We start from the raw sequence: 16,992 nt of genomic DNA on the forward strand, positions 1-16,992 counted from the left end.
TTCCTTTGGCTTCTGCTAGGGCATCCCTTTTTATGGCTACAGCAGCAAACTGACACTTGCACTAGGTAAAGGAAGTGTTCTACTTAGGAGACTGAATTTTTCTCCCTGCGAATACATGCCTATTAGCCACTTCAAAACAATGTGCATTTCTCAGGAAAAACCCTGGTTATACTTTGAGTACATGTGGTGGCAGCAGTAGGAAGCATCTCTCTGCTGCTGCCTCCTCTTTCTGAAAGGCAGACCCTTGAGGTTTTCCTCTTTTACAGAGGAAGCTGAGCACACAAGCTGTATTTACTTGTCATCATCACCGATACCAACTGTTCAGTTCTCATATTTGGGTTCTCTGGCCATACCCGCACCAGAAATTTCCTGACATCTCACATCAGTTAAAGTCCCCAGGGGTACTTTTATGTACACTGGCTTCAGCAGTTGAATCCAAACCCACCATTTTAACCAAGAATACTGGAAAAACAAGTTCTTGAAAAATATCCTTCCACAGATCAGCCTGTCCAGCCATGTGTGTCAACTCTCCTTTGGATTCACTACAGTGAAAAGTTCCTACCAGGAACTGTCTCAAATTCCAGTTTCACATAAAATGAGGCCTACGAGGCATAAAATGCCCCAAGGCAGCCAGGACAGCTGTAGGTACTTAAGTTAAGGCTCTTCTCAACAGCTCAGAACTATGTGTGATATTCATTGCAGCAGAGGCAATGACGGTGTCTGACTTTCCAGTCTGGATTAGTGTAATTATCACAGAATTGTAGGGGTTGGAAGGGACCTCAAGAGATCATCGGGTCCAACCGCCCTGACAAAGCAGGTTCCCTAGAGCAGGTTGCCCAGGTAGGTCTCCAGACGGGCCTTGAATATCTCCAGAGAAGGAGACTCCACAGCCTCCCTGAAAGGAGGTTACGGTTACAAGGAGGTTATCATCACTGAGGAAGCTCAAAATAAGGCACTGGAGTTGGTATAGCAAAAAGAGTACCCATGCTGATGGGGAGTATACACTCCATGATGCATAAGCAGAGATTTTAAAACCAAAGCCAATGAAACACTGAGGAGAATAAACTCTAGGTATATGTCCTCACCAGCACAACAAATTTAATAGAACACTTCTCCTCTTCTCAGCGTGGAAAAGGCAGGGACCAGAGCCAGCCTTGCCAGAATCCCAGAGTCGTTGAGGTGGGAAGGGACTTCTGGAGATCCTGCTAGCAGGGTCAGCGGGCACAGTGCTGCCCAGGACCACGTTCAGATGGCTTCTGAATATCTCCAAGGAGAGAGACTCCAACACCTCTCTGGTGAACCTGTGCCAACGCTCCGTCACCCGCACAGTAACGAACTGCTTTCTAATGTTTAGATGGAACCCCTCGTGCTCCAGTTTGTGCCCATTGCCTCTTGTCCTGGTATTGGGCACCACTGAAATGAGCCTGGCTCCATCTTCTTTGCACCCTGCCTTCAGGTATTTATAGACATTGATAAGATCCTGCCCGAGCCATCTCTTCTTCAGGCTCAACAGTCCCAGCTCTGCAGTGTGCCCCATGAGAGCTGTAAGTATCCAGATTAAACCAGCATACCAACTGAGGGAAAATGGCAGATGGACGAGGTAGCTTCCAAGGTAAGTTACACTGTCTTCCTTGCCCCAGAAACCTATTTCCCCCCCAGCCACAGACAATAATAGCTTCAGGAAAACACACAAAAGTTCAGGCATAGACACAAAAGTTCAGGAATTATTCCAACTGCACTGCCACATCACTTGGACAGCTATTCACAGGCTCAAGAAAACTGATGCATGTTAACTGAGTAAGAACCACACATTTGAGTTTTAACTGTTTTAGCTATGCAGCTTTCAGATAAAAGTTTATCAGCCAGAAGACATGCAGAATGAGAGTTGTGGGAAATCTAAAGCCAGCAACAAGCGTGTGTAACAACCTCAGTTTAAGGATTCCTTTCAGAGATCAGCATCAAGGACCTTCAGCAGTACCTCTGAAGAGCCAGAGAACTATCAGAGGCACAAAATTGCAAAATCAGGCAGGAAAACACGCTATAATCAAACCACCTACCTCAAACAGGTCTCCACCTCCCCCAGCTCTGTTAATGCCAGAACTTGATAACCATATTACCTCAAGGTCAACACGCACTCATGCATTTGTAAGACAGAAAAGGTTACGACTGCTTTGCGCCATTGCTGCTAGATGTACCTGTGTTTTTAGGCCCCTCTGTATACACTGGTCCTGGAGGCGGAGGTGCATTTTGCCATCCATACTGCGGATAACCTTGATAACCTGGCTGACCTGGCTGATACGGCCCTGTAGGTCCAGGAGGATAGCCAGGATAGGGGCCAGGAGGACCACCTGGTTGTTGTACGTAGGGTGGGTAAGGGGCGGTCGGTCCCGGGCCGGAGTAAGGTGGAGGATTTTCGTAGTTCATTTTGGACGCAGAATCTGTCCTGCAGAAGAACAAATACAAACAAGAGTTGGTTTGCTTTCACCTGCTTCATCCACAAGCATATAAATCCCATTTCAGATGGCTTTCCAGGGAACTGGAATTTGACACAACCAGACCCGAAAGTACCTTGTCAAGCAGCGAGGATATTTTTAACTCCATCACAGGGCAGAGCCTGAGCTGAAGTGACTTCTTTTAAGTGACAGGAGTTTAGCACAGGAGAGCACGGACAGTGGCTTGCTCATTTCCAGTCATGCACTCGCTACTTACTCTAAGACATTTCACAGTCTTGCTACTGCAAAGAAAATGATTTCTGCTTCTACTCATGACTAAATTGCTTTTAAGTGAGTTTTAAAAGTGATTACTTCCTATTTCTGTCAATATTAAAGAGGAAAAACATGCAGAAAAGCAGCCTATCCAAGACATACTTGATAGCCTTAATGATAGAAGGAGTGAACACACATCCTCAGCTGAGATGTGCTTTGTTCTGGAGTAGAACATTACAATTCTGCTAATTGTTACAAGCATCTAGACCATCACTTTGGAGCAAGGCTGTGTATGAATAATTTCCTGATGAAACTGTAACTCAGCACATCATCTATTCTTCCAGTAATATGCAACTGAACCATTAAGCAGCCAAAAGCAATCAGAACCTTGGGCTCGGTCTCGTTAAAAAAGCAACATTAAAGATACTTCAGGTTTTATGAACTTGAAGCCTCTATCCAATGTATTACTCATGCAACAGCCATCAGAAGACAGGACCGTCGCCACAATGATGCAACTTTAATTAACCTCCAAGCAGCATGACTGAGCAAGACATTCCTTACACTGGGTTTCTGAAGCTTCTCTCTGTCTGAGAAACAGAAACATCCCTAACACCACACGTCCAGGAGCCATCCTGTTTTAAGTAGCTGCACCCTGCTATTTTCTTCCACCAAAATACAGTGGAGAAGGGTCACCATTTCCCTGTGGCGCACACCTCCTTCCCCATACCAGCAGGTCTGGGAGAAATACCAGGAGCGTGACTTGCCTTTGCTAAGGCTCGGTGCTGCTGGTACAGAGGAGAGGCTGATGAACAGTCAGCAGGACCCACTTTAGACAGTGGATGGCCCACTGCAGCTGGGACAGATTTTCCTCGACACTCAGTATTCTGCAGTAGTTCTCGGAGATGTGCAGACTTTGAGGCCAGAGGAGACCATCAGCACATCCAGACTGAGCTCTGGCATGACACAGGCTGAAGAATTTCACCTTCGTAACTCTATAGCGAGCCCAAAAGCAGTCACGCTCCAGGCAGAAGCCATCCGAGTCAAGACTCGGGGCTATGTTTAGCTGCTGCAGTCCCTGGCTGAACGCTGACCTGAATGTTGTTTGTTTGCAGCTCGCTATTTCATCACCTCCGAAAGAGCTGCCTGGCCTTCCCCAGGGAAGGCTGCAGAGGCTCTCTGCATATTCACCAGCCACTCCTACCTGCATGCTGCTGGCAGTAAGCTCACCCTATAGACACCACGCGCCGTCCTCCACACGCAGCCCTGTCCTCTTCTTGCTGCGCGAGCCGGGCAGTTCTAGTTAACTGCTCACGCACTGGTGTTACCTTTCCAATGGGCATTTCTTAACGCCTTTGAGAAGAGTTTTAACTGTTTTTACCAACGCCAGTGATTAGAGGAATTTTATTTTATTTTCCCACTGCCAGGCCAGCCAGACCACTTAACCGCTCATTTTAAAATGGTCAAGCACAACAGAAGTTCAGCTTCAGGCTTGTTAACCCTCACGGTGCACTGCAACACCTCCGCCAAGTCAGCAGCAAGGAAGTTCTCCCTTCAAAGAGCTGGCAAAGCAGGCAGCAAGCCCTTCAACTTACTCAGATGCAACAAACTAGAAAATAGGGACCTGAGGAATCACTAACGTTCATCTAACCCAGAAACTCAGCCCAAAATACCGGCCAAATGCAAGTTCCTGGGGAAGAACAAGTGAACGCATGTGACTACATACAAGCAGTGGCTACACTCCCCTCAGTACTGAAGCAGGGAACTTGTCCATTATTCCGTAGCTGCCTGGATGCCTCACGAGCACCTGTCATGCACTGGGTCACTCCGAAAGACTTTCAGAGAGCTGGCTCAACTGCCAGAGCACACAGGCTACACACAAACACCTCTGTGAAAGATGTTGGATGTGCATCACCTGTACAAGGCTGCGCCTGGTAACGCTCACATTCCATCCAAAGAATATGGTGAAGCAAGAGCCTGGCTAAAGCAGACAGACATGGTGAATGAGTAAAGAAAGCTGCATGCCAGCAGCTCTGCCAAAGAGCTTGAGAAACTAGAGAGGAGTCTGGCAGTGGCCTGTGTAAAAAGGGAACGGTGGCATCATAGACAATGAACACTGGTAAAAACAGCTTTGTGTTAGCCACAGCAAAACCCAGTTTTCAAGGATGGGCAGGAATGGAATGGAGCTTCTGCTTCTTAACACAGCGAGACTGACAAGAAAACTGGACGCAGCCTACCAGAAAGCAGACAGACACTCGCACAGAGATGTCAGAAGAACACAACAGAACAGAAAAACAGTGAAGAATGAGATTAAGAAGGGTATAGCCTTCCAGGGCAAAAGTTAATTTTCCCCTCAAAAAAGAGCAGAAAGTACCACAACCAAGAAGAGGTCAAAAGTGAAAGAGAGCATCCAACAAGAACAGTTTCAGCAGCAACTGTATTGGAGATTTTTTTTTTTTTTGATGAATGAGATGATTAAAACTCCTGAAAACTTCATAAAGGCATTCAGCAAGCCTAGAAGGTGGTTGCGGAATACTCCAGAGGTCCTAAGCACAGCTTCCACCCACTCCCTCTGAGCTGTAAAGGTCAGCCCTCCTGCAATGGGCTTTGTCCCAAGGTACACTTCCTGGAATATGTTTTCTTTGTCCCCATTTCCATCATCAGTTACTGCCATGCATACACTCTTCTCTAGTTGCCCTTTTTGAACTGCATGACATTTGTGTCTTCCCAACTCTCATGAATCATACCTGATTTTACGTGCTTTACAGGCCTTATTTACAAACCTAGGTATGTGTTTGCAAAGCAGGGCCTTAAATCACTACATAGATACTTTTCAGAGACATACCTGAGCTCCTAGTCAAGAGTATTATTATCAAGCTTTACTGGGGGTTCTTACCATGTCCTAATTCCACAGGAGTTGTAACCCACACTTACTCCTACAAGCTTGCATCACGCGGCATGCTTGTGGCTTTCCCAACAAGCACCCTGTAGACAAAGCTCTATAGAAAGCAACCTCCATGACAGTAAAGCCCTTTGTTTTTCATGGCACTCCAGGAGGTGCCATCAGGAAGCCTCAGTGCAGCACTGCACAGCCTCACCTGATGTGGAATTTTGGCTTAAAACCAAATCCAGCAAACTCAGATTCCCCTGATGTTACCTAAGCATTTGCCCTATATTTTGCTGGATAACAGAAAATTTATTAGTTTTCTGATTCTCTTCAGACACACATTGCTATTCCTTCCCCCCCTCAGAAAAACTGAGTAATTTTGCTAAGAAATAAGCCTGTTAATATACCATTACAGTTCCAGAAGATATCTGAACTTCCGCTCCGTGCTGCTGAGCAAACATTTTTCCTCTACCCTAACAGAAGGGCAGAACTTTTAAATAAGCAGCTTACTGTACCCCAAAGGGCCGCACGCTGACTCTCTTAAGGGCTTGGGAGAAGGAAAAAAGTTAAAAATAAAAATCACTGTAGCAGTCCATAATCAATTCAGCATATATAGAATATACACACACACAGATATATAGCACAATCTATATCCTCACACACAAGGTGTGGGGGAAGGATCATACATAAGAACAAACCATTACGTGAGGACCCAAGTCCTACCTAGGTCAGCAACCTGTGTTTGAGTAATGCAGGTGCAAGTACAGAAGTATGATGCTTCGTATACTCACGTGTATTTTTTTAAACCTGTCAATTTTGGCAACCACTACGCCTTGAAGAAACCAGTTTAATCATTACACTTTTGAAAATACCTACTTCTTCCTTGTTCTAAACTCACTGCCTCCTACTAGACCAGCATACTAGCAAAGCTGTTGCAGAGCTCGTCGATCCCATAGCACATCCTGTTCCTGAGCTGTTCTTGTCACCCATCCTTTGCCTCTGGTTTCTGTGTCCCCGCGGGGAGCAAGCAGCCACTGGAAGGTGTGCGGTGCTGCAGCAGTGTCCTCCTGCTCCATCCCCTTCCCAAGCAATTGTTTCACTGACCAGCTATCAGGTTCACAGAATCACATCCTGAGTCAGTTAAGGAACCCACAGGGATCATCGAGTCCAGCTCCTGGGGACTTGTGAGATTCTTCCACAAGTCTCTGAAGACAGCCTTCGTTTCACCAGTCCTGGAAAAGTCTCCTTGTGCACAAGCTGCCACCTCTTCACCCCTTTCCACAGATCACCACGTGATGGGACTCCAGCAGCGACCCTCTCCCCTCGGGAGGTTAGACTCTTGCCGCTCCCTCCCATCCTTTTTTTGAGTGGGTTTATGAATCCAGTAAGATCCAGTGATGAATCCAGTGAGAATCACCTTTACCCCATCTGTGTTTAGGAATCAATGGGAAGGATTTTTTCCTAAACTGGTACTCTGTGGTAGCCTCATTTAGATATCTGACTGCCGTTCCACTTTGCAAGAGCAGCCCCGCAGCACAGCACAGCATCGAGAACACGCAGGACTTCTGGTCAGAAGGTAACACAACGCAGGAAAACAAGCGAGGACAAAGAGAAAATGGGAAAGTACAAGGGAAGGAAAGCTCTTCTGTTAGCATGACGGGTTCCTGAGTAAGAAGCTTTCACACTCTACCAAAAAGACCTGGCTTTACTCTCTTCCCTCTCCCAAAAAGGCCACTTCAAAGGCTGGCCCTCGCACATCTCTCTTTCGAGGTCAGTGCAATTCTAGCCTTTTAAACTGACTCGAGACCAGCATGAATTTATGCTTAACTGTTGGCAGCGACAACACCTTGTTACCTCTGCAAAAACTGGAAGCAATACACACATAAGAACCATCTGCATTTTTATACTGTAGGTGTTCACAGCTGCTAACCCACCTGCAAAGAAATACCTGTCCTTATGGGCTGCCGAAAGGCTGAACCTTCATACTCAATCTCCTATGAAAATGGATCAATTAAGTAAAAAGCTGGCTGTATGGGGGGCATGACAACCTAATGTAGGTACTGAAACAGGGTAAAAAGCCTCCCATTGCATAGGGAACAGCACAAAAAATAGCTCTCTGAAAACCAGTGAGAGATTACTAAATCTAAAAAATACGTATAATGAAAAATGAACATAATCCTCCCTCTGCCCTTCCCTCCCTCCCTCCCTCCTCCAAAGAATATTAGCATTTTTTTAAGAACTTTAGAAATGAAAGTTTGCTTTTACGACAGCAGAGCAAGCACCACGCTTCGTATACTATTCAGGTCAGGAGAAATCACGCTGTGCACGTCAGGTATCGATTCAGCTGGCTGTTGTATGGTTCAAGTCAGAGAACGCAGTGAGAGGCACAGGCCCTGAGAAGGGCAGCTGAGTGCCCCGATGTAACCCACCCTGCTGACGCCTGCAGCGCTAGGAAGTCGTTTTCCAATGCAGAGTTCTAATGGAAAGTACATCAAAGAGCAGCAAGCCAGCTCCTGGCAACAAGCCTAGAATTTAAATTGTATTTCATATGAACAGTATCCAAGTGAAAAAAGTACAAGTGGCTTTCAAATGGCACTGGTTTTGTGTTTCCCCCTTATCAGCTTCTTTCCAAGCTCCACACAGCGACTGCATAAAAGGTACATTAAGAGCAAACTGTAAGAGATTCCTTCTTGCTTGGTTGACTTCCAGGAAGAACCTCCTCTCGAGTTCCCTACCCACTGCAGCAGGTAGTATATCAGCCTGGAGTAATGACTTCATAGCAGAACTGCATTCACCCTCTAAATAAAAAGTTGCTCAAAAACATTTTGCTTCCCAAAACGCAGGTCTAAGCAGGAGTGAAAAGCACTGCTTTGTGCCGTCGGAAGAAAAATCGACAACACTGTTTTGTTTCAACCGATTTCCTTAAAAGGTCTCTGGGGATAGGGAATACCCCGTGGTTATCAGGGAGAGGTGGATTTCCTCACCTTTATTCTAGTGGTTGACAGAATTTTCCTAAACAAAAACTCAGCAGCTGTTCTGAGTAGTAGAAGTCACCAGAGCAGGCATCTCTGCTGCCTAGGTTTGGATGAGGAGGTGTTTAACCTTCACAAACTCCCGAGCTGGGTGCTACCTCATCCGTGATCCTCCAAGCCCACAGAGGCCTCAAGTCTGCCCAGCTGACGTACAAGGCTGACCCTCGTACCCCTCCAAACTGAAAACTTAAACCCGTCCCACTTTCCCTGTCCCATTACCTGTCACACCTCCTTGACAAAGCCAGCACGGCACATATGTTTCCAGGAGATTTTTTTGTTTCAAAAATAAGGGCTTTGATCAGCTTTAAAGGGCCTATAGACACACTGACAGCATTTGCCTCAGATTAAACTGTCGTTGTAGAGCTTCGTAGTTTTAAGATTTATCTGTGGTGCTCTGTCTCACGTCAGCAATGCAGCCTCATGTCCATGTAAGTTGGAATGCCAAGATTTTCCTCCTGCTGACAAGCTTCAATGTCTTGTCAATTGTTATGAGCATAAGCTCCTCAAAAACAGTACTCACAACTTGCTCCCTAATTTTTCTGATTGCAACATGCTGTCAACTGTATACCTACATGTTGTGCGTTGCAGAAGTAACAGCAGGAAACTTGAAGAGCTGCTTGTGCAGTTCCTGCAATAAAAATGCTAATGGAAAAAGAGATCAAATCCACTGCACTGTTATCACATGAACTGCGTCCTTACAGGGCATGGTTTCAAAATTTCCGGACATCTGATTAAAAGTTTTAAGAGCACATGACTTAACTGCATAGACTAACAACTGTGATGATGGGAAGTTTCGCAGCACAGATCCTCTAGTGTGAAGAGCCAAAGCACTCGGTGCTCACTCATCAGCTGAGATACTGCACCATGCTGTGGTGAAAACACATGACAAAGAAAAGCCCTTTCTATGGAACACATGCTAGGTACAGGCATTAACACCCTGGTTTCAGGTTTTGAACCTTTTTTTTTGTACAATGTGCTTGTTCAAATCTTTTTGTAACATGCTACATTAGAGATAGTTCCAGAAATATGCATGCATATATTTTGCTCTTAAAGGGATGTATTAAGACATTTTTAAGGCACAACAAATACCAAAACCAAAAATCGTTGAAACCATCTGATTGTAAAGTTAAACTAGACTCTGCAAATAGTAGTTAAAGAGGCTTTGTTGGTCCAACTGAAAAGAGAATGAGAAACAAAAAGCCTGACTGGCAAGAAGCACCCAAGACAGATAATACATTCATATGTGTCGTTCAGATGGTGCTCTGGCAGCATCCCAGTAATGGAACAGCAGCAGCCTTTCATGATAGCCTCCCCGACTCTGATAAACTGGTGGATTTGATGGAAGATACTACCCAGACTGCATGATATTTCCCACTTCTCAAGCGTGCATTGAAAACACATTGAAGGCCAGCAGATAGCTTCGAAGACACAGCAAAGTCAGCATATGCAGACAGAAATACACACATTTCCTGCATCTCAGATCTCCTTACTCAAAAAAAGGGATTTTTGTCACAGGGTGGAAAATGGAACGAGATGAACATCTTTCCCTATGCTTTCTCACTTGTGCTTTTCCTCCTTTTCCACATCATACATGCCACTGTAAAGTGTCCAGGGCACTGCTGTCAGACCAAATAATGCCTTAACAATGCATTATAACGATAAGAAATGGAAAGAAACAGTGTTTTTTGATGACCGATATAAGGGATGCAATTGGGCAGATCTACATTGCAAAGCTGGTGCATGCCCAGTGCACCCTGCAGTCCCAACTGGCAGCCAGGCAGGCACTGAAGCGTAATGCAGCTTCCAGTGTCCTCCCTACGGGAGCAGTGGCAGCAGCAGGAACGTGCTCGCAGCCACACCACAACCAGGAAGCATCCCCTGAGGTATCAGGGTGTGCACCTGCTCTGGAAACGTGAAGGAAGGCGACCTCTTGATGTGCTGGGTGAGAGCCTTGGATGCCTTGTGGGAAGCAGCTGCAGACGGCAGGATGCCAGACCTGCAGTAATGAGCCTGTCTGAATGACTCAGGCTTCTCGCTACCTTCCTCAGTTCCCAAAAATGACAGAGTACCATTCTCTACAACTTGCGCCACAGGGTTTCGGGTCAGAAACAGGAAGTTGAGAGGCAAAGCACAGAACTGACTGAGTAGAAAATATTGGTATCAAAGGTGGACATTTGAGCTCTGCTCAAGTCTGCCACTCCCGCTAGAAGCTTTCATGATCCCTTGTTATTCAGTCTGCAGCCAGGTCACAGGGAACAAGTACCTGAAACAGCGCAGACCTGTTTGTTGAAGAAGTTACCCAAGCTTGCTGTGCCCTGCTACAAAACATGAAGTAACACATTAATCTGAAGAGGCATAGAATTACCCCTGAAAACAAGCAGTTCCTCTGTTTATTGTACACAAAGCCCTCCAGGTAATTCTCCATCAGCCCAGTGCAATGACAAAAGCAGAACACCTATGCTCACGTTTACAGGAACGCCTGTTTGAAGCGGCAAGCCGCTGCCAGTTTCCGGCGTATGGCCCACGCTGCGAGGTGCTGAGGGCTCGGTGTTGGCACAAGGCACGGGGCAGCAAGTCCCCACGTCCCTCGACCTGAGGCAGAAACGGCCCGGGGCAGCCTCTACCCAGCAGATGTCACCTGCTTACAGGACATTCCTCCTCAGCCTCCACAGCGAGGACACCCACCAGCATCTGCTGGTGAGAGTCGCCGTTCCCGAACCCTTCGGGGCACGTTAAATCAGTGTTTTAACGAAGACGGCCTTCACTGGACGCAAAAGAGGCAAACTCCAACAGCGCCGCAGAAGTTTCTGTTCATGGAAAAAATACCGTTGTGTGCAGCGCAGCTGGTTATTGAACACCTTCATTCCCGACCACCCCCAAAAAGCACTGAAATACGGCCACTGAAACATTTTCTGCTGCCTCCTCATTCAGTGCGATACAGTAGCAGCATTCTTATTTCCAAAAGTTTCTAGCACGAGGCGCTCTTTTTATTAAAGCAACCGGTGGAAGGGGAAGCAACACGCCTATTTTCCGGCACGGAAGCACTTCCACACTTGGTACCTTGCCACCGCGTTCACCACGACACCAAGCAGTCCTTTTACCACATCACGGACACCTCCCGCACCCAGCCAACCCACCCGACCCCGCTGCCGGCACGGCTCCGGCAGAAGAGGCGGGGGCACCCAAGGCAGGACGCCCTGCTCCCTGCCACGCACACGGCTCCCCGCCTCGCCCCCTCGCCCCCTCCGGGGCCGTTCCGTGGGCCTCTGCTGGCCGGGGGGGGGGCCCTGCCCGGCCTCCGGGCCCTGGCCGAGCCGCCCTCAGGGCCGGGCCGGGCCCCGCACCCCGCGGCCCCCTCAGCGCCCATGCTCCCCTCGCCCCCCCCCCCCCCGCCCGGCCGTACCTGAGGCGCTGCCCGGCACCTGCTGCGCGCCCCGCGGCGGGTGGTGACGTCACGAGCGCGAGCCCAGCCCCCGCCCCTCCCCGAGCGGAGCCGGGCGCTGATGGCGGAGGGGCGGGGCCACGTCGCGAGCCCCCCCCCCCGAGGGGCGGGGCCGGGGGGCGCTGAGGCGCTGAGGTGATTTGGGGGGGGCCGGGCATGGCGGTTCCGTTTTCGTCTTTGTCAGTCGTTAGAGCGAATCGGGGCGGTTTAATAAGTGCTGACCCCATCCCGCGTGAAACCGCCTGGCCACGAAGCAGCAGAGGACAGAGGGCTCCCTGCCGCAGCTGAGGCTGTGGTCCCTGAGCCAGCCACCCGCCCCCCCCCCCCCCCCAGCTGCCAGCCACGCCGTCCTGCTCGGGGCTGGTACTGCCCAGAGCCTCCTGCATGGCAAATTACTTTGCAAAATGGGAAAAACCTATCATAACAAAATAATAATAATAAAAAAAAATCCCCTGGATAATTTTGGGCCGCGCTGGGTGATTCTGTTCAAGTGGCCTGTGCCACAGGGAGCAGGCACTGCGGGGCCGTGGGCAGGCGGGGACACTGCCAGGCGCCAGTTCTGCTGCCCTGGGAGCTGCAGATCGGCTCCTCCATGTGTAGCTTTCTTTACCTTACAATATTATTTCCATATTCATGGATAGATGACATACCTACCCAGACGTGTATGTCACAGCAGGCAAAATATGCTTTATTCCACTGGTTAGCACTAACCTTGTCTTGGTCCTTTACTCCAGTGCCAGTGAACATACTCTGTTGACTTCTAAACATAAACTGAGAAAGTAGCTTGAAAAACACTGTTTAATTTCGTTAAAATTTTAAAATGACATTTGGTAGTTAAATCTACTTATTGCCCAGTCAAATAATTCAGTCTGGGCTTTATTGCTCCTATTATCCCTCCAACAGAAATTATATGTTCATTTTTAGTTCCAAATACCTTGACTGTACCCTGGAAATGAGGCTGAGATTTCACACCGTATAACACTGTACAACAGGCTGGGATTTAGCCCCTATAAAAAGCATGTGCCAGCTCTCTGTGGGATGGGAAGAGGTGGGTTTCCCAGTGAACCAAGGCAAATGGAGGGTATGGTCACCCAGTTTCCACTAGCTGTGTTAGCACATCACACAAAGTTACCTGAGAGGCAGGAGCATCCTGAAGGCATTGCACGGTTAGAACTGATGCGTTCACCTCCTGCCCAGGCTGCACAGCCTGTTTGTGTGTGCGTGCGAGGTAGTTGCTACCGAGTTGCAGCTGAGGGCAGAAAACTCCTGAGACATACTGATGTGATTGCTTGAAAACATTATCTGAGATGCTGGGAGACAGACAGGCTTTTGCACCTACTAAAACAGCCTCCTTTTTGCCTTTCTTTTACCAGTGATTTTCTCTCTTGCTTTCCTCGGTTCTGTTCTGTTGCCTACTCAGGAACGTGGGAAGGGAAATGTGAATCCAGCTTTCTGGGAAAACTCTGCTGCCTGGAAACTCTGTTTGAGCAAGATTTACCTCCCCTAGCCCTCCCTACCTTGGACACATTCAGAGGCTTTATAATCATAGCTTTTGTCTTTGGTGTTTACTTTTTAAAATCTTATTGTCCAAAAGACACCATCCAGAGGGAATGACTTGACCCTGCAGAGTAAAAATGGAGAAGCTGAGACCACACAGCACTGCAGAGAAGGTGAATTGTAAGATGGGGAATGGCAGAGTGCACAACCATTGCACGGACAACTTGCTGTGGTTGTTTGCCCCCATTCTTGCTGACTTTCCCACCTCTTTCCACACAGTCATTTGGTTAAACCTCTTGCAAAAGCCTTGTGAAACACCCCGTTGACTTGCAAGGCAATTACGTGAGACTGCAGTCTGCAGGAAGGGCTGGGCAGTTTTGTTAGCTATCAGTTTTGGCGTAAGTGGGCAGAAGGGCCAGGTCTTTATGTGCGGTGGTGCCAGCCAGAGAGATCCCCGTCCATCCCCATGCTCCCGCCCTCCTGCGTGTTTGTCCCGGCCACCTGCCAGCACCTCAGTGCAGAAATATCCCGTGGACCTTGTGGGCAGATCCAGGATCAATAAAACACTTCAACATGGAAATGCTGCCTTGGAGGGTAAGTTTGGCAGGTCTGCACTCTGTGTGCTGACATCCAAGGCCTGCCCGGGTCAAAGGTACTTTCTCAGACATCATTTATGCTGTTAGAAAAGTTTTCTGACTTGCTTGCTGAAGATTTACAGTTTAAATGTTTGAGTCCGTAGTTTCTTTCAGGGACACAAGGATTTAGAAGGAGATACTTGTCTGAGCTGTGCCTGGGTGTCTGATCTGAACCAAATGAGCACTGCTGGATCCAGGAGGGGACGTGCTGATACTCCTGCTGGCAAACCGTGGCAATTGGGTCCTGTGAGCAGAGAAGCAGCAGCAACCCAGTCTGCAAAACCCACGTGTGAGATGGGTGGCTGCTGTGCTGGCTGGTCCAGTCTGGACCACATCTTCCTGCTGTGCTGCTGTTCAACAGATTCAATGCCCTTTCACATGTTGTCAGCCCCATCTGAGTGAATCTAAGCCATGCACCCTAAAAACTGGCTTTGTGACACAGAAGCAATGGTTGTTCATGCCTTCTTTAGGATGAATTCTGGTGAGCTGGTCTTTGCCTCAGGTTCCCTGACGGGGAGTTGCTGGCAGCACCTCCCTCCCTGCCTTCCACTCTGCAGAGACCTGGGAAGTACCATGGGCCAGAGAGGCTGTTAGAGTGCTCACTGTGTCCTGACCTTACACCAGATATTCCCAAAGTAGCTCTTCTGCTCACATGTTCTAGCGCTCTGAGTCCTTCCCAAGCTGTTGTCCTGTGCTGAGGCTCTCTGAAGCATGGTCTCCATGCTCCATCGTGTTCAGTGTCTTTTGGTCTCTACCTGCGTTATGCTCATCTCTCACTCCCACACCAGCCAGTCAAGAGAGATCTATGCTGGATGGTAAGGTATGAATGTTGTTATACTTGGGTGTGTGGAAACAAAACTTCACCAAGGGTCAGGCTAATGCAAAGAAAGTGGATCACCTGGCAAAGCCCCTAGGACCCCCACTGGAAGATGCCTACTGAATGTGCAGATAGAGCATCTTCTCCTGTGCCAGGGTTGAGGCTTGAGATGTACACATCACAAACCCACGAATGCTCCCTACACTCCCAGTGTGACTGATGGAAGCAGCATCATTCTGCTGTGGCTCAGTTTTCCTATCAGCCAGAAAAGGCTGAACAGAGGCCACCCCTGAAAGCATGGATTTCAACTCACCATTGTTCATATAGAAGGTCAAGAAAACGAAGGCTGAGTGCTCTTGAAGGGACGTCATCATCTGTGGTGGAGAAAATGTGCAGCAGGCCTACAGGTTTGAGTTCAAAAAGCAGGTGTGATCATCTTGCTCTCCAGCTGGTGCATTGCCGGGTGCTGTCCCCCAGGGGTTTGGGCAGGCAAGCCCTGGTTGCTCCCAAGTGGATGCTGGAGCCCGTCGCTCATACAGCTGCCAGGGTCGAGGAGGAAATTCCCCTTACCTTAGTGAGTGCTGTGCAGCTGCTGAGGCAAGGCATGCTTCAGTTTGGCTGACTCTGCTCCAGAGGCTTTCAAGCTGTGGGAAACCAAGACACCAGCAGCAGTAAAACAGCAACAGTACCTCATTCATGGGCTGGCCTGACTCCGATTCAGCAGAAAAGATCAATGGTGGCTTGGCAGAACCGTTGTGGACTGCGGAAATCTTGCCTGTGTTTAGGCCACAAGGTCCCTATGTGGTTTTCTCCAGGAGCTCTGAGCAGTGCTGGGGAGCCCTGCCAGCTGTGTGGCGCTGCAGGGGGACCTGGAGCTCAGCAACACGGCAAGCCATGAACGCAGAGGAGCAGAGGAGGCACGTGAATGGTCTGGAGGTGATCGTTGTAAAGCCAAAGCAGGTCCCAGCTAGACAGATTGAGGTTTGAAGGGCATTCACCTGTGGACACAAGATGTGCAGACCTGTCACGTTTGGGGTACCTGGTAACCAAGGTGTCAGTGCCTTGTCAATGCTAGACAAGGCTGCAACTTCAGCAATCAAATTCCTCTCTCCAGGTATGCTGTTTAGCCCAGGAAAACCTCCTGTTTGATAAGCACAGAAAGGAGATGGAGGGAGGGAGTCAAAGGCTGAAATCACTCCAGGAAGTTCTGTTAGCAGCAGCTGAGCATGGGGAAAATTCCAGTGGTAGAAATGGCTCTATCTGAATGACCTCTACTGCCAGCTGAGCTAGTTTTGGCATGGAGGAGCTAGCTCTGAGAGTCTGTGCCAGACGGATCAGCTGCTCCCCCTGCCTGGGCAGAGCAGAAAACACTCCATGGAGCCCAGTGGTAGGGCCTGGGTGCTCAGCCTCTGCTCTCCAGCAGAGCAGGGTGGGAACAGACTTCCTTCCTGTACCTGCCATGGGTGTCCCCACTGGCATACAGCTGGCCCAGGATGGGACCTTGTGGCTCCTGGGCCCTTTAGAGCTTCCAGTCCCACTTCTGACACAAGACAGGAAGGTTTCCTGCAGATGGCCTGGCTTTTGCAGCTCTGTTCCCTGTTCTCATACCTACATTGCTGTCTGCTTAGGATGCTTTTATCCCTCACGGGGCCTGCCTTGTGTTGCACAGCTCCTTGTCCCACATGGAATAGTGGGATGACCCTTGAATCCTTGAATCTGCGCATGGGGAGAGGGTCCATCAGCTGAAGCCAACAGTAGTTGCAGGCACCTCAGCTTTGTGCCAAAGAGCTGTCCCCAGTAAAAAAGGGGACTGGGGTGATGGTTCATGCCCAAGGACCCTGTTGTAGTTCATAGTGGAGACAGGGCCAATGTTTCCCTTCTCTGATGGCAGGAGGCTGCCCAGAGGATGTGGCCGTCCATGGTCATGGACACCCACAGGCTAGCAGGGCAAAGCCCGGGGTGGGCATGGCCACAAGGAAG

At 48.8% G+C, this 16,992-nt stretch overlaps 1 protein-coding gene across 1 annotated transcript in view; it reads right to left on the reverse strand.

The window, feature by feature from the left end:
- Nucleotides 1-12,236, reverse strand: part of CYSTM1 (cysteine rich transmembrane module containing 1) — a 28,562-nt gene extending 16,326 nt beyond the window's left edge. The window contains exons 1-2 of the mRNA XM_067005466.1: nucleotides 12,025-12,236; nucleotides 2,196-2,443 (exon numbers count right to left, since the gene is read on the reverse strand). Coding sequence (XP_066861567.1) covers nucleotides 2,196-2,443; nucleotides 12,025-12,221 — 445 coding nt within the window. The 5' untranslated portion in view covers nucleotides 12,222-12,236. The remainder of the gene's footprint in view (nucleotides 1-2,195; nucleotides 2,444-12,024) is intronic.
- Between the last annotated feature and the right edge of the window lie 4,756 nt (nucleotides 12,237-16,992).

The sequence above is a fragment of the Anser cygnoides genome, chromosome 14, assembly GCF_040182565.1.
Source record: "Anser cygnoides isolate HZ-2024a breed goose chromosome 14, Taihu_goose_T2T_genome, whole genome shotgun sequence".
In the NCBI taxonomy this organism is placed as follows: Eukaryota; Metazoa; Chordata; class Aves; order Anseriformes; family Anatidae; genus Anser; species Anser cygnoides.